Source organism: Tamandua tetradactyla, chromosome 23, assembly GCF_023851605.1.
Source record: "Tamandua tetradactyla isolate mTamTet1 chromosome 23, mTamTet1.pri, whole genome shotgun sequence".
In the NCBI taxonomy this organism is placed as follows: Eukaryota; Metazoa; Chordata; class Mammalia; order Pilosa; family Myrmecophagidae; genus Tamandua; species Tamandua tetradactyla.
The window spans coordinates 16,081,633-16,104,324 of NC_135349.1; the positions used below are offsets into that span (position 1 = coordinate 16,081,633).

General features: G+C 44.5%; 1 protein-coding gene across 2 annotated transcripts in view; it reads left to right on the plus strand.

Moving 5' to 3' along the window:
• GALNT17 (polypeptide N-acetylgalactosaminyltransferase 17) overlaps nucleotides 1-22,692 on the plus strand; it is a 443,754-nt gene that overhangs the window by 232,001 nt on the left and 189,061 nt on the right. Inside the window, exons 4-5 of one of the 2 annotated variants that reach the window (XM_077140206.1) lie at nucleotides 6,555-6,729; nucleotides 10,875-11,072. In XM_077140206.1, the coding sequence (XP_076996321.1) occupies nucleotides 6,555-6,729; nucleotides 10,875-11,072 (373 nt within the window). Of the gene's footprint in view, nucleotides 1-6,554; nucleotides 6,730-7,050; nucleotides 7,241-10,874; nucleotides 11,073-22,692 lie in introns of those variants that run through there. The other variant, XM_077140207.1, reaches the window with a different exon arrangement.

Consider the following 22,692-nt stretch of genomic DNA (forward strand, 5'->3'; position numbering starts at 1 on the left):
CGTTTGGAGGAAGCTTCCAGTCAACCAGGAATCCTGGAAATGGGGCCAGAAGAACCAAGTGTCCACAGAGTAGGGAATCAGATCTTCAGAGAGGCCTAGGGGTTTGACATCACAAAAGCACAGCTCCCCTCCCTTCCCACCTTCAAACGTAGCTGCAGCTTTTGAGAAGCTTTGGGTTGACCTGAGGATCCCTTGGGGTGCTGGTCAAATCAGGCGCCACCAGGCCTACTAAATCAGAAGCTCTTAGAAGAGAGCCTGGGAACATGCATTTCATACGCTCCCTGGTGATCAGAGAATCACGCTCTGTGAACACTGGTTTAGAGGCCAGCTCCTCCACCCCCAATTGGAATACACCATATGTGCTGTTTTCTTGTCCCCAGCAGTGACATGCTATGCAATTCCTGCTCGGAAGCACACCAGAACCTCAGCAGCTGCTGGCAAGAGAGGGGTCAGTGCTAAGAGTGGTGGTACTTGTGCTGCTGGTGGCATCTAATAGTGGCCGTGACGGCAAAAGCCAGGGTGCACCAGAGGCCTGTAGAGGGACTGCCAATTGTATTGGGAGTTTGTTCCATGCAAGGGTGGCAGCAATCAGAATCCCAGTTTGGGGACTGTCATGTTTGACCCCTCACCTTTTAGTCTGAGGGTATCACCAGGAGGTTCAAATTTTTTAGATGCAGTAAGACAAGAGGGCCCCAGGCAGCGGGAAGATCAGACACGGGCAGTGGCAGCACTGTGATCCAAGGACGTCTGCTTGGTTAGGATGAGACCCGCTCAGCATCTGGGGTTTACAGGATGGAGCTGATTCATCACCGAAGGGGTCAAACTGCAAGTCACTTCTATCAGAATAGCAGCAGCACCTGCACCTGGGACTTGTTAGAAATGCAAGTTCTCAGGCCACCTCCTACCCCCCACCAGACCTGCTGGTGATTCAGGTGCAGATGATAGTTTGAGAAACACTTGTCTAAGCTAATTGACAAATCATGTTAGGTTGGTTGTCCGGAGGTGCCGTACCTTGCAGGAGAACTCCAACACCGACAGTCTCATCAGTGAGGCTACTGGAGTGAGGGTCAAGAGGTGGGTATGCACTAGATGGGGCCCAGCGCTGGCAGCATGGCTATTCCCCAAGCCCATGTGCATGTGGCTCCAAGGTTCTAACCCTGGTCTTGGAAACAGGTGGAGATGACTCTGCTAGGTCAATGGAGCGGGGCTTAGGGAAATGGGAGTACAAAGAGGATTTTTTCATGTAGTATCACTGAAAGTGTGAGACCTCTATGTAATTCTGTAATAATGCTTTTTGCTTGAGTTCTCATTGTTTGTAACTTTCTGGTTGCTAATTTAAACTCCTTGGGTCTGGATGACAGGTGTTTCTTTACTTACTAAGGTATGAATTCCTTTTTTCCGGACTCTTCAAGGGCGGTGTTTACTTCTTTCCTCTTGACTGCCTCAAATGTTATTTATTAAAATGTTCAGAAATGCAAGTATTCCCAAATGGCACTAGAACATTTTATAACACTGGAAGGTAAAACCTTTTTTCTTGCAGATGTGAGTTTTCTCTTCTCCTCTGAGTGTGTCGGTGAGAAAAAAAAGCTTTCATAAAATTTTTCCTTACTCTTATTATAATGTCAAAGAAGAGTTTCATCTATTAAGGATAATCTTAGGGTGATTGGCATGACATTTCTTACCCCTTCCAGGTTGGGGGATATTTTTCCTTCCAGGATGAGACTGGGGGTCTTATTTTTATTTGGTAAACTTATAGTCTCACTTGAAGGCAACTTTGGGATTTTGCATTACCATCAGCCCCCACCCCAATTTTGGTTTCTTCCCTTTTCCAAATCTCAACATCCCAGTACTTTTGGGTCGACATACTATGCTCCAACAGAACCAGCCTTTCTGGAAGTCTCTCCTGAGCTATCCTACTTGCTCAATTCTCTCTATTCTGACATTGTCCCTACAAGGCTCAACTGTATCCACAAGGAAATTCCTTTTCCTTACTGATCCCATCAGTAACCTACAAAATGTCTAGGTTCAGTAGCCAGTACTCAACTCTCAATCTGTCTAATGGGTTTGATGCTCTTGATATTGGATATTGGATGTTGAGTAGCTCTTTGAGGACAGGGATCTGGTCATTTTCATCCCCATAGGCTCTCAATAAATATATATAAAATGATTATTTTATATATGATATATAATACTATATGATATAATATGATAATGTATAGTATATATAATAGCATTTCCTCCTTCTGGAAGCTCTGCCCTTTGGATCATTATGCTCCTCTGATGCTGTTTTTACCTGGTCTCATTCTCTAGCCTTTCTTCTTATCTCCTGCATGCAGGTGGTTTCCAAAGTGTGGTTTTAAGTCTTTACTGTGTCTTCTGGAACTGTCACATTCTCATATGTTATCTCACCGCTCTGTCTTTGGCACCTTGTGCCTTTCTGACCTCCAGACCATTATCTTGGTTCAGTTGTCAACCTCTGAATGTCTGGCATCTTAACCTCATCACACACAAGGACGTCAAGTTGGTCTTGCTCTTCTCTTCTTTCCTTCTATATTAATTAATGGCATCTGCCCACTTGCCTAGACTTCAACTTTATTTTTAAACTTCAACGATTTTAGTGGTTATATCGCCTATTCCTCAAGTCATTCCAATTCTGTTTTTCTGTATTTTGCTCTGTGCTTATGTATTCTGGAATAGTGAGGCACCAAAACCTGCTTAGCTCAAAGGTGCCATCTCCATGGATACTCCAAGCCCAAATAACTCCTCCTTTCTATGCCTGCCCGTAGCACTTCTTGTTTACTTTTCGTTGGCAACTAGTTCAGTTTACCTTGAAATATTGTCATTTTTGAACATGTCTCATCTACTTGGTGAGATTTGTAAGCATCTGGAGGTAGTACTTGTGCTTGAATTGTTTTTGAATCTAAGCAGGTGCACAATCTAATACCTTATAAGGTTCGGAACCACACTATAGGGACTGGCAAGAGAAGCCAGCTCAGTGTCACTTGTTCTTGAATCCTGCTGGCTGAATGGTGGAATATCCCTCAGTGTTCCCATAAAAGCCCATGGGCCATCACTCAGGTTAAGTTTGGAGCATTATGTCTCCGAACCCATTAAGAATGAGAAAAGCATCTACCTTTATGCAGTGGGGATCCTTAAAGTGATACCAACTAGTTAGGACAGCAAGCCATTGTTCGTGGGGAATTAATAAGAACTTCCATATGAGTAGCAGTGGAAGGCTGATTAATATTATAAGTAGCTTATTGAAGATATATCAAGGGTCTTATATATAGCATCTCATTTATTCTTAACAGCTCAGAGGTTAGTACAAAATGATTAGGCATTATCTTTTCATCCTTCTATACTTTTCAAAGCCCTGGAAATCCATATCACAGTAGCCTTGAGATGTAGGAGAGGCAGTGGTGATGAACAGTACTCTCTTTTCTCACCTCCCCTTCTCTCCCTGAAGCCTCAATCACAACCACTTAACAAATGAGGAAACCACTTGTTCCTTAGATATTGTGGCTGACGTGGCCAGGAGCTGGTACCTGGCTACTGGATAAAGCCAGAACTAGACCTCAGATCTCTTTGCAGCTTAGAGTTAATGGTGCCTGCTGGTCTACTGATGCAGTACTAGTGCTCAAACTTAGAATGTTCTACCTGAACTTATAGAGATTTCTTCCATCCAGAGCCAACGCTAGTGAGTGGGCAGGTTCCCCATTTTACTGTTCCATAGGTAGAGGGCTGCCAATTCCAGGGTCCAGGCTTTCAATGGCAGGTCTCCCCCTCCCCTGCCCACCCCCAGCACACATGGCATTAATGAAAAAACAATCAAGCATGCCCCCTCTCCCCCACACTTCTTGTTAACATGTTGCTTCAAGATGTTTACTAGACAGGAAAGCTCAACAAACATTGTCAGTTGATGGTATCTAGAATCTGAGTGTCCTTTGACCCACTCCAGTCCCAGTTGTTTGGCCATCCTCCCCTTTCTTGGGGTGAGCAAATAAGCAGAGGGTCTCCCCAGCCTGTCGTCTCCACTGGCCCCTCACCAACTCTGGAATGACATCAGAGATGATAGTGATACTGGCAAAAACACCAACAATCGATAACTTTTATCAAGGGTGTGTCATGTGCCAGGGAACATACTAAGACTGACACTTTGGAGCTCAATGGTTCTCAAAGTGTGGTTCCCTATCCTAGAGCATTGGGTCTCGTTAGAGGTGCAAATACTCAGAACCCACCCTGGACTTATTGGACTTACTAAAAATGAATCCATGGGGTTGAGGCTTGGCAGTCTGTTTCAGCAAACCTCCAGGTGATTACAATGCACATTCAAATTTGAGAACCACAGTTTTAGTCTATAGGCGTAGATCCGTTATTATCATCTCAAGCATGGCTTTCACTTTCCAGGCCACCTGAGTTACTATGAAATCTTCTGTTCAAATATCTCAAACCTATGCGGAGGGAAAGAGTAAAGAGAATTACTCAGACTAGCTTCTCAATGTTGAGCACTATACATCAGGCCAGGGATAATTCTAGACCTTCTGTAGGTATCAATCCTTACAACAACCCTATGAGGCAGATACTATTATTTTTATTTGTCTTAGTTTGCCGGGGGTGCTATGAGAAATACCATGCACCAGTCAGTTTAAACAACAGGAATTTATTGGTCACAGTTTTGGAGCCTAGAAGTCCAAAATCAAGGTGTTGATAACCCAATACTTTCTCCAAAGTCTGTAGCTTTCTGGTGATGACAATCACTGTCACATGGTGATATTTTTTCTGGTTTCTTCTTCTTCTGGCTTCTTCTGATGTCCAATTTCCTTTGCCTGTAAGAACTTCCACCATAGTGGATTAAGGCTCACTTCCTTTGGTTTGACCACACCTTAACTAATAATAGTAACTTCAAAGGTCCTATTTGCAAATGAGTTCACGCGTATAGGATCCAGGTTAGGATTTGGACATGTTTTCTGGAGGGGATCCAGTCCCCAGTGTCATCCCTCTTCTGTAGAGGAGAACATTAAGGTACAAATGGGTTGGCTAACTTACCCAGTGTCACTCAGTTTATAAATGACAATACTAGACTCTGAAACCTAGGGGTACTCAGGACCTGCGGTGTGGTCAGGAAGGCTAGAATGTGGGAGGTAGGACACCTTGGCCTGATTCCTCTGAGGCCTTTGGAAAATGGAGAAGCAAGGCTTAATTTGAAGACATCTGACTGCAAGCCACACTCCCAACCACATGCTCTGCCTCATGGGGACCTGAAGTTTCTTTTCCTCCGGTTCCTTTTCTTCTTCTCTAAGATGGTCGTGCCTTTCCACTAATCTCTTGGTCCTCACTATCCTTGCCTTTTGGCTCATAGGAATTAGTTCATGTCTCTGTGCCCTTGGAGACTCTCTCATCCCCATCCATCTAAACACCCCATCGTCTGTATTTCTTCCTGGGTCACATGGCCACATCCATTCCCGGCCATGACCCAAAGCAATCAGCTTCTATACATGTTGCACATGTATGGATTTAACTGGGTAAAAGCTGTCATGTACAAACTGCAAGTGAGGGACCTGCACAATTTCTGGTGATACAGCCCTTTTAGGTTTCTCTAGAGCAAAGTTGGGGGTAATAATGTTCTTAAAGGAGTGTTTGTGGACCTCTTGCATCAAAATCACCTGGGCAGCTCCTTGACCACTAGTGACTGCAGAATGAGAATCTCCAAGGTGGCTCCTAAAAATCCCCTGTCAGCTTTTCCCCATCCACCCTATACCTGGTCATTCTTATGTACACATAGATATCAACCTTTCTGTCCATGCAATAGACTCATTCAGACTAGGTTTCAGCTCTGTCATCATTAGGTGTGTGACCTTGTGACAGGTTAGTTTCTCTACATTTGTTTCTTAATTTGAAAAATGGAATTAATGTATTTAATTAATGGAATTAATTGAGCAACCTCCTAGGGTTGCTGTGAGGATTAAATTAGATCATATAAATTAAGCACTTTACCACCTGCTTGTTATGGAAGGGGGAGTATTCAATTCTTGGTGCATTCCTTCTGACGCATGGTAGCATTTCTTCTACTGGGCAAAGGCTTCTTTGCATCCTAAGACCAGCACAAGCCCTGGTAATGTTGTATCAGATGCAGGACTATGGATCTGGACCACCCAATACTGTAACAATTCATCGTTATGCAGGTGGGAAAGCCTATCTAGAAGTTGACAAACCAGACTGAGGTAGTGGTGGGAGAATGGGGATACTGGCCAAGGAAGGAGGAGTGGCTGCAAAAAAAACAATGTCAAAGGGCATCTGCCCGCCTACTACTGTTGGGATATGAAAGTCAGGCCTGGAGTCTACCCAGCCGCATGTTATATGCTGTAAAAGCATTGATGCCCTAGATGGGTGTGTGTCAGAGAAAACTTCTGACCCTTAAACAGGATTGTCTGTTTTTCTGGAATTACTAGCATGCCAACTCTTCTGCAATCTCTGAGCTTCCTGAAGATCTTCAGACATCACGGTGAATTGGGCACACGTGTTTATGGGACATTCTTGTGTTTTGTCATTTGTAGAGGAGCTGAAGGTCCCCTTGGAGGAGTATGTCCACAAACGCTACCCTGGACTGGTGAAGGTGGTACGCAATCAGAAGAGAGAGGGCTTGATCCGGGCTCGCATCGAGGGCTGGAAGGTGGCCACGGGGCAGGTCACTGGCTTCTTCGATGCCCATGTGGAATTCACTGCTGGCTGGTAGGTCGTGAGGTGAAACCTAGGGGTACTCAGGAACTGCAGTGTGGTCAGTAAGGGCCAGAATCTGGAAGGTGGGGCATTTGCCAGAGGCCAATCATTCCTTTGGGGCCTTTGGAAGAATGGAGAATTAAGAATTAGTTGGAAGAGGAAGGTGGGACCTTAGTCTGATATAATATTGAGAACTAAAGAGAAAATTGTCTGCTGTCCACTCATCTGTCATGAATGTCATTGTCATTGTTATTATCATCATCATTAAAATTCCCTGTGAAAATGACATATTAATTGAACAGAACTTACTAAGGAGACAAGGCAGTCATATTTTTTATTGGTCTTTTTTCCTACTTTGTCCCTTTTTCTGAGGATGATGGTTGGCTGTTATTCTGAGAAAAGAGATCCATTTAAGATTCTCCCTAGCGGACAAAGATTCCCAGAACTTGCATGGATTATCTTCAACCATATGGAGGAAGAGAAGCATTTTTCTCTGCAGATATGGCCTGTGATGTTTTTCCAGGTGAAAAAGACAATATTTGAGGAATTGGTGAATGTATAGAGAGTAGATTTTGGATGCCTGAAGAATCAAACATTGAAAATGACCAAACAATTCAATGAGCCTCTTAAAAATCAGAATGGGATTTTAGAGATTAAAAGCATGGTCATATGAATATTGCTAACTAATCAATGATAAATCAAGTCAAGGGTTAAATAACCTGCGCCCAGAGTTATTAGTAAGAGGTGAAGTCATTTATTTTGCAAATAATGTTTATGTACGTTCAATAGTACCATCTTGAATATGTGCTGTTCATAATACCAGATTTGAAGAACCAATTCCCCATCACTAATTAAAATCTGTTTTCATTTGTAACGAACTTTAGGATTCTTTTACTAGATGGATAAAGGGAGAAAGGCTATGCACACAATCACACAAAGATTTGGAATTTGGGGGTCACTGTTTAACACTGGCCTTTTTAAATGCGCAGTGATATCTGTTGCCATCCCAGACATGTTTTCTCTTCTGGCCAGGACACATCCTTTTGACTTACAGCTGTGTGTCTTCAGCTCTGACCTCTTCCTGAGCCTCAGGGTTCTTTATCTCATAGTAATTGTTCTGAAACTGTGGTCCCAAATCAGCATCAACACCACTTGGGAACTTCTTAGAAATGCAAATTTTGGGGCTCCCCAACCCCCACCCCCGCCAGACCTACAAAATTGCTGGGGATGGGACCAGCGAACTGTTTTAACAAGCCTTCCAGATGACTCAAAACATGCTCAAGTATGAGAGCCATTGAGCCAGAAGCCTTCAGAACAGATAGCACTTGAATGTGCCATTAGAGCCTCAAGCTTGACACATCCCAAACTAAACCAACTGCCTTCTCCTCTACATCATTACCTCCTCATGTATTTCCTATCAAAACTGGTGGCACCACCCATGTCCCTTTCACGTGGTCCTTCTCTCCCCGTCATGTTCCTCACCCAATCAAACTCTCCTCTAGTCAGTTACACCTTCCAAGAATTTTTCACCCCTACCTCTTCCTCTCTGTCTCGACTGCCTTCTCAACTTACATCTCCTTTCTCTTTTGCCTAAAGGAAGTCAGTAGCTGCCTAAATTCCTTCTTTTGACAATTATTTGTTAAATGCCTACCATGTAGACAGATGCTATCTTAGCTTGGGGTTTGGGTGACCAGCTGTCTCAGTTTGCTCGGTACTGAGAGGTTTGCCAGATAGCAGGACTTCAGAGGCAAAACTAGAACAGTCCTGGGAAAGCTGCGACCAGTTGGTCACTTACACTGGGGTTCAAACTCTGGCAAATTTTGGTATCTGCCCTCAAGAAGCCTGCAGTCTAATTGTAAGTGATCTCTTTGACTCAGGCCTTTGCCATTTAGACTCAGCTTCCCCATTGCTCGCAGGGTGGCATGAAGCCCTCTCTGGATTAAAAACCCTTTTGTGGTTACTTATGGCAGAGTGGACAGTGTCTCAACTTCTACTTGGTCTGATTGTGGTGAAAAGGACAAGTCCCAGTCTCATTGATGTATGACAACAAAGATTTATCTCTTGTCAGAGTGGCATGTCTGTGGCTCTGCTTGATACGTCTTCTTCCTTCTGGGACCCAAGGAGTCCTCTTGGCCAGGACATACCCTTTTCGCAGCTCAGGGGAAAGAGCAATGGCTGAACCATGCAGCGGTTATTAAAGATCCTGCTCAGATGTGGCCAAAGAGATGTGTCATTTCTGCTCACATTCCTTTGGCCAAAGCAAGTCTCATGTCCAAGCCAAACATTAATTGGTGAGGGTTGGGGGGAAGGTCCTGTACATGTTCTAATAAAGTCCATGGGCTGTCCCCAGGGAGAAGAGAAAATTATTGGTACCAGTTATCCATTCTAGCATAGACAGTAAAATCAAAATAGCTTTGGAACAGTCTTCTCCATGTTACCTAGCTCTTTCACCACATTTTGATGGGCCAAACTGTGCGCCTTCTGTATACAAGGCACCAGGCAGGCCTGGAGAGAAACTGAGGCCCTTCAAGGAGGCATTAGAGCTCAGGGCTTAGTCCTGAAGCCAGATCTGAAACCAGCTGGCAGCTGGGGGTGGCTTGGGTAAGTTCCTTAACCTTCCTGGACCTCAGTTCCCTCATTTGTAAAATGGTGATGGTAGTATCTACCTCAGAGGATTGTTGTAAGGATTATGTTAGTCAGCACATATAAACGTTAGAAAGGTGCCTAGCACATAGTAATATTCACTAAAGAGCAGCTATTGTGAGCTGCTAAGGAAAAATAACGGGCCGTCAAAGATTAACAAAGGCAGCCTTAGTCAGTATTGCTTGAATAATATAGAGAAAATAGCCTGAGAATTTAGAGAGGAAGAAAGACTTTCTATTGGGGGAAATCAGGGAAGGCTTCTTGGGAGAGGTAGCACTCCATCCGAGCCTTGAGGCTTTCTGCAAATGTCAAAGGGGCAACCCCAAAGGAAATGGACCAAGACAGTGCTTGGAGGGGTGGGGGTGGGGGCGAAGCTCAAAGGTTGCCTAGGAAGCCGTGAGAAGTCAGTCCCATTTGGCTTCAGCCTGTAGGGTATGTGCAAAAGTATCGGAGGCGGTAAATGGCCCAGGGTATATTTTATTGCTCGTTTTAAATAGAGGGATGCGATGCGCCAACAGGTAATTCAATAGCTGCAAATGAAAAGAGATGGTTTGTAGGCCAAACGTTCTCATTATTCTTCCAAATAAATGCAGAGGAATGGTATTTTCACTTGACTCTTTTCCAAAGCCTGCACTCTGTCTCAAGCAGAGAGATTAATACCCTGTATGAGAGCCCTCTTTTCCTTCTAGAATGGGGGAAATGATCCCTTCCTGTTTCTGACTATCCCCTTTCTTTCTCTGAAGCGATTGGAGCTGCCTTTGACCCCTGAGTCAAAGCCTCCCCGGCTTTAAATCCCCACCCTAAGGCCTGCTGTGGGGCGGGGGCAGGGGGTGTGTGTGTGAGGCTTGCTAGGAGGCAGGATTCTGCCTGCCTTTGCATTTAATTGGTTCCCCAGCCTCATATTGCTAACCAATTCAATTAGATCCTTTTAAGAAATCAATTAAATAATCAATTAAAACAACTGAAAGAGTCACACAGACACACAAAGAAGAAGTGAAATGCTTATTAAAACCAGACCATCAAGGGCAGAAGTGGCCTATTCTAGGATTGGGAATTCACAGCCAGTGGGGTGTGTGGGGTGGGGGGGAACCGTCATTGCCGCAAGGGGAAACAACTCACAATATAAAAATGTAGTGCAATGCAAATCGCGCTGCGAACCTAGCTTTGCTTTGGCTTCTACTTTGCCTTGGCACTTTCTGGGGGTGGGCCCTGTGTTCGGAATTCTGGCTCCAGGTTTCTCATGCCAAAGTAAGCATCACTGCAGATCCTGACCGGGCGAGGCTGTGAGCTCCTCGGAAGCTCTGCATGTTGCTACATTTCCCAGCACATGCGTCCAACTCGGGCAGGTGGCTCAGCTTCACCCAGCCTCAGTTTCCATCGCATTCCAGCCTGCTCCAAGCCCGACCTTCCCCTAAATTGCCTCTCTTCATTCCCTGTGACTTTGGGCAATGTGCCTGTCGAGATGTGGGCGTGTGTCAGGAGAGGGGTTTGACGTTGACCTCTGTGTGTTTCAGGGCTGAGCCAGTTCTATCCCGAATCCAGGAAAACCGGAAGCGCGTGATCCTTCCTTCCATCGACAACATCAAACAGGACAACTTCGAGGTGCAGCGCTATGAGAACTCAGCCCACGGGTACAGCTGGGAGCTGTGGTGCATGTACATCAGCCCCCCGAAAGACTGGTGGGATGCTGGAGACCCTTCTCTCCCCATCAGGTCTGTGACAAACAATTCTGGGAGCCAGTCGATCCCCCATGTCCAGGGGTAAAGAGGAGCAGCTTGGGGGGCAGAGCAGCATGAGGACCAGCTCTGGTGGGGGGGTGGGGGAGTGGGGGGGTGGGGGTGGGGCCCGAAAGCAGCATGAAGTAGAGACTTTAAGAACTGCAGATATCGTATCTTATGATCTCAGTTTTCTTGCTGAGAAACGATAATGCATTTTGCTCCTTTAGCTAAAATGTTCAAGTTAGCGACTTCTCAAAGAGCAATGCTGAATGCTTAATAATCATGCTTACACTTTTTAATTCTCCCTTATGTATAGGAACTGTGTTCAGGAGGTTTTAAGTAAGGGTTTGGAAAGCATCAGCTCCTGGGGCTATTTCACACTTGAACCTTTGGATTATTGCAGTGCTCTCTACCCTTTCTCATGATACAGAAATACGTAGAAAAGAACACTCTTTGGGCAACAGCCTGGGGATAACCCGAGGGCATTTTGGGAGTGCCACATTTTGCCTCCGCCCCACCCAGCTGCCCCTTGGAGGTCAATATCTCTGGCATACCAGCTGGGAAGTTCAAATATAAAGGGTGTTGAAATGAAGAAGGCTGATTTGATACTGTTTTCTATGGCTGCTGTAAGAAATTATTACATAAAGTTAGTGGCTTAAAATAACACAGATGTATTTTTCTGCTGTTCAGGAGGTCAAAGGTCTGAAATGAGCCTTCCTGGGCTAAACCAGGGTCTCACAAGGCTGGTTCCTTGCCTTTCCCAGTTTCTAGGTGCCTCCTGCATTCCTTGGCTTGTGACCACATCACAATATCTTTCATCTCCCTGCTTTCTTCATCACGTGGCTATCTTCCCTATTTGAGCTTCTTCCCTCCTTCTTATATAAGGACTCTTGTGATTATTTTAGGGTCTTCCTGGATAATCAGGATAGTCTCCCGATGGAAGATCCTTAATTGAATCACACCTGCAAAGTCCCTTTTCCCAAATAAGGTAACATTCACCAGTTCCAGAGAGTAGGTTGTGGGTATCTTTGGTAGGGAGGCATTATTCAACAGATGCTTTCCGTTTCAACCAAGGTGACTGATACCTGAGTTACAGATCAGCTGAGTTTTCTGTGAGTACTTCTCGAGGGCCAAGCTACTCTTAAAATTTCTGTGATTCTGTCTTAAGTCAGAAGAGGTGGGGGAAGCCTCCTTACCTTTGCCAAGTTTCAGGTGTTTGTTGGGTGCAAAGAAGGATTTATGGATTAGGAGCAAAGGATTTTTACAAGTAGTCATGAAGTTCTTTCTCAGTTTACAAATTCTTAAGTCTTAGAGAACAGACTTCCTGTCCCATGCTCTCTTCTGTGCCTGGAAAGCCAAAGAATTAGTGTAGATGTCCCATGGACACGCTTGTGATACCAAGGGAAGGTTATTTTGGGCCCCTGTGACTCCCTCAGTCTGAGCCTTGTTTACATGGGTTTGGTTCCCCATCTCAACCCGGATGTCCATTAGTTGTGCAATGTTGCACACTCATGCTTGTGGCTTTTTGTAAATGACAGTGTGGGTCCATCACTCAGGTGTTGTCTTAATTCTCTAGCACTGTTATGACAAACCATGAACTGGGTGGGTTGAAACCACAAAACTTTATTGTCTCATAGTTCTGAAGGCTGGAAGTACGAACCCAGTTGGAACTATACTTCCTCTGAAGTTTGTAGCCCTGCAAACTTCAGAGGACGTATGGTTCCAACTGACTTGCTGGCAATCCCTGGGGTTCCGTGGCTGGTGGCATGACTCCATCCTCGCTTCTGTGACATGGCTGTTTCCTTTCTCTCTGTGTCCAAATTTCCCTTCCTTATATTTACACCAGTCTAATCCATTTTACTGTCATCTTAACTAATAATACCTTCAATGATCCTCTTTCCAAATACGATCACATTCAGGAGACCAGAAGTTAGGAGTTGGACCCATCTTTTAGGAGAGGGTTATAATTCTATCGATAACTGTTGTTATCTGAGAAATAAAGTAGAACCTTCAGGGATGTTGAAACTTCAAAGGGGAGTACTTAAAGACCACCTTGGCCTCCTGAACTAGAAGGGATGAATCTCAAATGATGGCCTGATAGTGATTTCATAGTTTTGGCCACATCTTGCTTCCTCTAAAGCATGCCCACCATCCCTAACACACAGGGAGGCTGACCTCTAGCTCATACAAAATTAGGGGGAGCTCTAGTAACAGAGGGAAGGAGGCAGTTACAGTGCAGTGCTTTGGGATGCCCAGAAAACATCTGCAGTGGCTATCCCTGCACATATGCAAGGCACTAAGCGAAAAGTAAGCTTGTATTTAATGAGTTACGGTAACATTAACCGATGATTAATATGCACTTTAAAAAGACTCAAGAAAATAGAGTTGTGACCATGAATCATTAATATTACATGCACCCCTGATGTAGAAAATAGAATCAAATGCCAATGTTCTCTTTTAAATGTATCATAACTTAGGCAATGCTTAATTTGTTAATAGTTGATGGAGATATGTAATTGCTGGTGGGAATTTTTATGGATCCTCTGATATTATTAAGCAGATGCAATATGGTTTCTTAAACCATTAGGACATGGTAGTCCCTCCACCTCCCACCATGATGCCAGTGTTTTAATAACTGTGGTTTTGAGTAAAGGATGAGGTGGACTTTTTTATAATCCAAATAGCATTAGATTAGATGAGTCCTTTTACACTGAGACTTCCTGTGGCCAAATAGTACAGGCAGTGTTGCATCAAGAGAATGTACATCCTTTCTGTTTTATTTCTTTCCTGTTTCTTTCTATGTATTCTTTTTCTCCTGCCTGGTGCAGTGTTGCATCAAGAAAATGTACATCCTTTCTGTTTTATTTCTTTCCTGATTCTTTCTATGTATTCTTTTTCTCCTGCCTGGTATGATTGTTTTCAAGTTTCTCTGTTTGTCCTCTGCTCTGCTTTTACTAAACCAGAGTTCAGGGTGTAGAAAATGGGCAGGTGCCTTTAAAGAGAGCAGGGGCCAAGCATCAGGCTTCTGGCCTGGCAGGCCCTACCCCAGGAGGCCACTGCTACCTGCCCCATAGGATGGGCACTGGGGGAATTGCAGGTCCAATCTTGTCAGGTGCTCAGGTTTTTAAGAGAAGCCACAAATCCAGATCCTTTGGTGAAATCTCATGACTTTTCGATGCTAACAATAAATCCCTCTTCCTTAAAACTCTGAAGGCCAAAAAACATGTTTCTAGACTGGATTTGACCACCTGGATCCTCCAGAATGTGGTCGCTATTCTACACTCACTCCCTTGGAAGCTTCTGTCCTTCCCAAGCTGGTGTTAGTCCATGCTTCTCACCTTGGGAACTATGGGTGCTCGGGGTATGTAGCATTATTGTGAGGCTGGGACACTGGGAAAGTGACTCTTCAAGCCAGAGGCTAAACATGGCCAGACTTCAGAAAGCTGGAAATAAGCCTCTAGAGATCCCCAACCCTCCCTGTGTGCACAGCCCCCTGCTGTTGTGATTCTACGGTGAAAGAGTTTGAGAAACATTGACCCAACTCTCAACCCTATACCAAAAAGTTCCCCGATCAATGTCATCAGCCATGATCTTTCTTCAAAGTGTTGTTATCCCCACTGTGATTTCAGCAAGCTATCATTAGACCAGTGGCTTTAAAACTTTCTTCAATAATCAGATGAAAGTGATAGGTCCTGTTTCCCCCATATATGTATCTGCAAGCAGAACTTGGCATGTAATTTCATGAGGTTTATGATGCCTTGAGGCCCGTCTCCTAAGGATCCATAGAGTTTATATTAAGAACCACTGTTCGATATTTCTGCTTGCCTCAGATACCAGATGACAGTGGGTTGAGGAACGAATGGGGCACAAAGCAGTAGGGAAAGTAAGTGTAGATTACACTTCTGAGATGTTTGGGGGAGTCTTTGGATATGGAGAGGGGCAGAAACTGGGGAGGGGAGGTATAAGATCAAGTGACTTTTCTTCAGAATGGAAAACACTCAGCATTTATCTCTAGCACAGTGAACAAATACACCTCATGGGAGTATCTTCACCAAAGCCCCCATGTGCTAGTTTCCTAATACTCATTTAATTTGTGCAGGGATGAAAACCACAGCAGGCCCCAGGTTCCTTAATCACTCTTGGGTAATAAATGTCCCAGGATCACTTTAAGTCACAAACCCACCCCAACTCTACTATTTAAAATGGTCTAGTCTTGGGTAATAACAAAAAATGGAACTTTACTGGAATTGGCCTGTCCTAGCTACGGCCTGCTCCTTTGACCGTTGGCAGTGGGAGAGGGACTGTCACCTCATTCTGTCTTCCCTTCACTCACCTTCTCAGTGCGTGCAGCGTTTGACTCCACCTGGGTCCAAGCTGGGGGAAGGAGAAGAGAAAAGGGGGCAAGAAGGTTCTTGCTTGATTAGTCCTGTCTTAGGATGGCCAGCAGGTCATTAAAACTGACTTCCTTGTTGGGCACATGGATGGTTCCTCTGGTTCCTTAGTGTGGAGTGTGGGATCTGAACCTCTGCGTTGCTTTTTGGAGAGAGGTCTCCCAGCTGACCCCTCCCAGTCAGTACTCCCTCTTCTTCCACCTTGTACCCACCCCACATCCTCTCCCAGCTAGGGTCTCCAGGATCTGGCATCCCATTTTTGGTTTTGTTTTGTTGATGATGTTTTGGGTGTGTGTATAGTAAAATATACACACCGTAAAATTTACCATTTTCGAAAAGTACAAATTCAATAGAATTTATTGCAGTCAAAATGTTGAGCAACTATCATTACTATCTAGTTCTGGAACTTTTGCATCACCCCAAATGGAAACCCCATAACCATTAGCAGTCACTCTTCTCCCACCCTCATCCCCAACCCCGGTCCTTGACAGCTACTCATCCCTTTTCTGTCTCTGTGGATTTGCCTATGTTGGGCACTTCATATAAATGAAATCATGTGGTACATGGCTTTTGTGCCCTGCAAACAATGTGCTGACTTCTTCTAGGTAGCATGATGTTTGCAAGGCTCTTCCCTATTATAACATGAACAACAGCCTCATTCTTTTTTTATGGTAGGCATCCCTTTGTAAGTGCTCCCAGGTTAGTGTCCCTTATGTAGTTTTTTTCTGGTCCCCTGACCCAGGCACGGAAGAGGGGAAAGCGACTTCCCAACTGTGGGGCACCCTTCTGTCCCATAGGCCACTTTTCTCTTTCTAAGTCCAAGGGAGGAGCCGGAGGGTGTCTCCTGGGATGGGAGCCCCAGCCAGGCTCGATGCTGGATGGTGGGGTCTCCCATCACCTGCCACCTCCGATGGCACATAGACTCCAGCACAGCTCTCTCCAGAGAGAGCTTCCTAGCACATTCCTCTCTCCAGCAATCCATGCTCATCCTTGTTCTTCAGCTAACCATTTTTTGACTATCTTTTTTGCATGATCTGTTTGGAATTTAGCTTCTATTGTCTGAATGCCTCAGCCAAAAGAGGACCATGAAGGAGTCCACACAGCTGAGGGGAGGGAGTAAGGAAAGAAGGAAAGTCTGAAGACAAGGAAAGGAGGGAGGGACTGGCTGGGAAAGAAGGATCCAGAACAGGAAGGGGAAGTAGGGCTAAAAACACAAATAGGAGTCTGGCTTTGAGAGGCAGGAAGAAAGCTTGTGCTCTGCAATTTACATTTCCCTCGTGAATTAGGAGGCAAGCTCATTTGCAAAGTACAGAGAGAGACCTGGGATGGGGGGGGCTACAGAAAAGTGGTAAAGGTCTGGAGTAACTGCTGAGAGAATTGGGAAGGGCTGAGTTGACCAGGAGCACAAAAAAAGATCGAGGGCAGTTTGGAGGGCCCAGGAATATTTAACAAATTTTTCCACGAGGATTTGTTGACAAAAAGCTACTGTGAATTCACTGTGCTTTTGCATAAACGTAAATGGCATTATTCTTAACAGGGTGTCCACACCTGTAAAAAACAGTAACCAAGTTACAAATGAGAAATATCATCTGAATATCACTGAAAGCAAAGCTCGGCTAGGTTAGCTACACCCGTGGATTCATGAAACCCTGGCTTAACTCAGCAGTGCTCAGACGTTTGTTGCTCACAGCTTGGGAAGTGCTGATCTGTACAGTTCTCCCCAGCTATAAAATCCCCTGACTTTTACCAGGCAAGGGCAGGGCTGTGGGGTCAGAGATGAGACATTTTACAGCACATTGTTTGCAGGGCACTGGCTGGAAGCTGAGTCAGGCATCTCCTGGGAGACACCAGCAGTGCCGCCTCCCTGCTCTGCATTAGGTGGCCTTGTAATTAGTGACATTACTCATTAATAACTAATTTGAGATGATTATTAACAATTAGCAATCCTCAATCCAACATATAATTTGGTAATAAATTATAAGGTGCAGGAGCCATTAGAGTCTGTTGGACTCGTTCAGTTGAAAGGCCTGCTCTGGATATACACAATTGCTGGGGTCCCAAATTCTGTGCATGGCTATAAAGAGAGAAGGTTATTTTTTCCTCCTTGGAGGACTATGACTGGCTTACAAAGGAGGGAAGCTTTGAGAGAAGAATCCGATTTTTTTAGACTTTGGAATAGAGACATAGTCTGTATGCATTTGCAGATCTATTTTTAAGAATGTATTGTGCGCTCAATCCTGTGGTAGGCATTGCTGTGGGCAGTGTTGGTGAATTGCATGGTTGCCTGTTGGGGAGGGGTTTATGGGCTGTTTTGGAGACACACAAACTTTGGAGGCCCACGTGTACCTGATAGCACTTCAGCACAGGTACGTGAGCTCCTAGGAGGGAGGGAGTTCTGTGAGTGGAGTGGATGAGAAAGATTGCAACAACTGTAATGGACACTGGAATTTTCTGTGTGCCTATTTGCTTTACAAATAATAACCCATTTGCTTCTCAGAATAGTCCTCTAAGATACATACTATTGTCAGTCACAGGTGGGGCTGCCGAGGCCCAGTGAGATCAAGTAGCTTACCCAAGGTCACACCTGGCAGGTAACGAAGCTGGGACTCAGACTCAGTCCAGGCCTGGCCAGCGTCTGTGCTCTTTCCCCCCATGCTGTGCTGCCTCCCCTGGAAAGGTGTGACTTGCTGGCCTTTGCAAGTTGGAGGGGATTTGTACTGGCAGATATGTGGGGGATAACACACTTAGAAGTATAGTGGGGAAATGAGTATGTCGGGGATCCCCACAGCCATCCTCAGGTTTAATCAGCTAGAACAACTCACAGAATGCAGAAAAAGTATTATACTCATTGTTATAGTTTATTACAGCAAAAAGATGCAGATGAAAAATCAACAAAGGAAAAAGGTGCATAGGGTGGAATCCAGGAGAAATCGAGGGCAAGCATCCAATCTTCCTCTCCCAGTGGAGTTGTGCAGACAGTGCTTCATTCTCCTGGCAACAATCTGCAGCAGCACATACAAAGTATTGCTGCCTGGGAAAGCTCCTCCCAGACCTGGGTGCCCAGGACTTTACTGGGGTCAGTCATGTAAGGATGGATTACCAGTATGACCAACTTGAACTACTCAGTCTCCAGTACCACCTCCACCCGTCCCCCCAAACACAGAGGTCAAACTGATATGGCATGGTTCAAGGTCCAGGTGAACAAAAACAGGGGTCAGCACAATTACATTTTTTTTTTGTATAGACTGAATCATGGGTGTAGCCCAAAGCCCCAGGTATATAAAAATACTCTGATCAGAAGGATATTCCAAGGGCTCAGAGGTGAACTCCAGGAGTTGGTCAAGGGCCAATTCTTTCTTGGTTCTGTGCAAGGGGTTAGTGCCCCAAGTCTGCTGAGCTAACCCTTTACTGCACATTGTGGATGGGGTTTTACGGTCTGGTGATGAGACTGGAGGTGGGAAATGTACATTGAAAAATAGAGAAAAGATGGAAGACTGGGTAGCTCAAAATAAGAGGACTACTGTATGGAGGACCCTAAGCCAAACAGAAGAGCCCAGACTCAATCTACTGGTCCAATGAGGGAGACTGAAGATGAATAAAAAGCTTATTGGGAGAGACAGAAAGTAGAGTAGGGGTTGCTCGGGAAGGGCAGGGGAGAGTGACTGTTAATGTGTACAGGCTTTGTTGGATGGTGATGAAAATATTCTAAAATTTATTGTTGGAATGGTTACACAGCTCTGTGAACATACATTTTAAATAGGTGGATTTATGGTATGTGAATGATAATTCAAGAAAGCTGCTGTTAAACCAAAAAGCTTACTGGGATGATGGAGCTGATGACCATGGCAGATGGTGGACAGCCAAGCTTGCAACATGGTTGGACAGTTGGATGTTAATTCTTGGTTGAGAAAAGTCTGGAATGTCTATTCCAAGCCAACCTTATAATGTTGCATGGAGCCTCTTTTGTGAGACATGGCAGGGCAGCAGAGGACACCAAGCAATTGAGCCGGGGTCACATCCCAGAACTTGTCACAGTACAGTTGCAAGCAGGGACTCTGAAACCGAGGAGCAACCTGGAGTTGTTGAGCATCACACAGTGGAGACCTCCCTGGTTTTGTAAAGGGCCCTGAAAAATTGCAGCGTGTTGTGGGTAAGGATGGGCCAAAGATCTGTCGTTAAACTTCTCCTTGGGTTTAGGAAAGGAGATTCAGGAAAAGAATCTTACTTAGGTGTCAAGTGAAACCTGTCGTGGTTCAGGAAGAGAAAAATCTTAGTGGAACATTTGACCTTCTTTTGCTGCCCTCTGAGTCTTCCAGTAACAGAAGAATGACCTGTTTGATTTTGCCACCATGAGGGCGTGTGCCACTAAGTGGGCCACTCACCCTCTGTGTAAATGGGCTTTCAATTTTCATACCCATAAATCTTACCCAACATTTGAAATTGTGTGTTCCTGTAGTAGATGACGTCCATAACAGAGCTTTTGGTCCCTCTGAAGAGAAGCACTCATTGTAAACTTGGAAGCTATGGCATGAGCTGTTGTAGATAATCAAAGATTTCAGTGAATCCATTTCTACTACAGAACAAGACCAAGGACAATTTACAGTTAAACGTTAAAAAAATAAAGCTTCCACCGAACATTACTTGCTTTCTTCAGGGGACAAGCTTGGAGGAGGAATCCAGTTGATGAGGAGGTTGGTTATGTCAATAGAGGCGGACCTCCCTACTCTGCCCAATGAAGCATCGTTATAACATATCACTAAGGAACAAGAGTTGGCTCTATGACACTGTGTCCCTTCATCCCTTTGTTTCATTATTACTTGTCAGTGCTTCTCATTTATAAGCCTCTATTTTCAACACTGTGGAGGATAGTCTCCTCATTTTCATGTTTATCCATGCTTACTCATTTTCAAGACCCCCAAATGGGAACTCCACTAATGAAAATGATTGCTGGAGAAGCAAAGAATGCCCTTTTGGAGGATTGGCTAATAGAAGACATATTTGTTTCTTTAAAGCATTTGCTGTTCGATCAGACAGCTGAAAAGAAATACCTAGGAACCATCTTAGTTCATCAGGACTTTAAAGGAGCATCATCTTCAACATTTTCGCTTCCTGGGAAAGTGGCAGTTGCAGTCTACAGGGAAATATGAGACATCACTGCCCAGTTTGTCCACTGTGCATAGCAGTTCATTGCTGGCTGCTACCTTCTCGTGGTGCTCAAAGACGGATCTCACAGCTGAGAGCCTGAGGTCTTAAATGAACCCAGGTGTTGGCAGCATGATATGATAGAAAAAACATTGGCTGGCTTCCCAAGACCTGTTTTCCAGGCCAGATTTGACCATTAGCTTTCAGCCTCAGTTTAATTCTCTGTAGAATGAAGATTTGCACTAGATGTGCTCCAGAGACCTATTCAGTGAGGCTTTGGACTAGTTACTTAACCTCTCTGTGCCTCAATTCCTTACCTGCAACCAGGGGGTAATTATAGTATCTGTTTGGTATGAGGATTAAATGAGGTAATATATGTAAAATGCTTAAAACAATGTATGGCACATAGTGAGTGCTCTAAAAATGCTAGCGATGCTGCTGATTGGTCTTCTCTGTGTTTCAGTAGCAAGATTTGCTTCTCACTCTGGGGCTCCTGAAACTCTGCTCTTCTTATCTGGTCCAGCTCAAACAACTGAGTGATTATGACAAATAACCACATCATTGGATGTCCTTGGCTTAGCATCCTACATGCGGTAAAGGATCCTGGGTGCTAACAAAAGGGAGGCATTATTAATGCCAGAGGAACTTCAGGGGAAAATAAGAGGCCCCTCATACTCCAAGTCAGTTCCTTTTGGGAAGCTGTTCATTCTAAAATGAAAGTAGACTTACTCAGTGATGAACATGCTGCTTTTGGGTGAAATAAATGATTTTTCTTAACATCACTTATGTACCTTCAATACCAGTCCTGGTAGATCAATATCTCCTTTTGCATGACACACAGAAATTGCTGCCAAATACCTTTCCTTTGGAAGCAAAATTCCTGGGCCATGCCCTGGAGCGAAAGCAGCATTTGCAGGGTGAGTGTTCTCCAGGCTGACAAGCAGAGAGGCCTGCATCCATCCGCTGACATGTATTGTGACAGCTCTCAGCAGCAAGGAGCTTCCATCTGAATAATGGAAAGGCTTCCTCCTCCCCTACAAAGAGCTTCAATGTTGTGGGTTGCCAAAAAGCAGCCTACTTTTATTTTTAATTTAAGGATTTAAAAAAGAAAAAAAAAAAAAAAAAGGAATAGGCCATGCCTTCAAGTTAAATACTCAGTCCCTGAGTTATTGCCGGACATAAATAGGGAAGCAGCAGTACCATTAATTTTATCAAATTGATCTAACAGGGAGGACAGCAATGGACCTCAGATTCCTCTTCGTTTAAAGCTGGTATACTGCACCTTGGTGGATTGGTTGCAGAGGGGCAAGATCCAGCCGTTATTTTGGTAGCTTTAACCACCAGTGCCCCTTCCTTCCTTAGATGAATCCAGAATGTTCCATCTTTTGGATGCACCCGTATTCTTTTTCTTTCCATCTTTCTCTGTACTTCGTATTTTTAAAATTTTTCCACTCTATTCTCAAAGCCCCCAAGAGAAAATTCTTGAATTGAGTTCTGAGCAGCAACCATCCTTTCTCCATTTCTTCCCCTCTGCCTCTGATAAATTTCTATACCGTGAAGTTTAGAGCACTTTTCTTGTCTCTTCGTCTATCTGGCCCTCAGTGAGTAGTTATTTCTTGGTTGTTTTCAGGCGGTCCTTTGGATAAGATGGCTCTGATATAGATTATAACCTATTCTCAAACCTAAGGAGCTTCTTCTGTTTCCCCAACTCTTCTGCAGCGCTGGCCAGAGTTTTCATCCTCTAAGACAGGTTAGTTCTCTTCAGGGTTTACCAGTTGCACAGCATTTATATGTTTGAGGCCAGATTTGGAGTCCGGAACTGTCCATTTTCTCCTTTCATTTGTGGAAGTATAGGAACATGAAACTGTTTCACTCCTCTTAGATTGAAGAGAAAGCAAATGGAATTTTATTTTAGTGCTTGGAAATTTAATTAATAAGCAGTGACAGCCAAACATCTGTATGCCCTTCTTTACCAAACAATGAACTCTCAATAGTCCAGCATGCACGAATAAATGTTTGCTGCTAATTTACAGGACTTTGAGGCATTTTTCAGCCTCTTGACCCAGCTCAGTTTTTAAGCT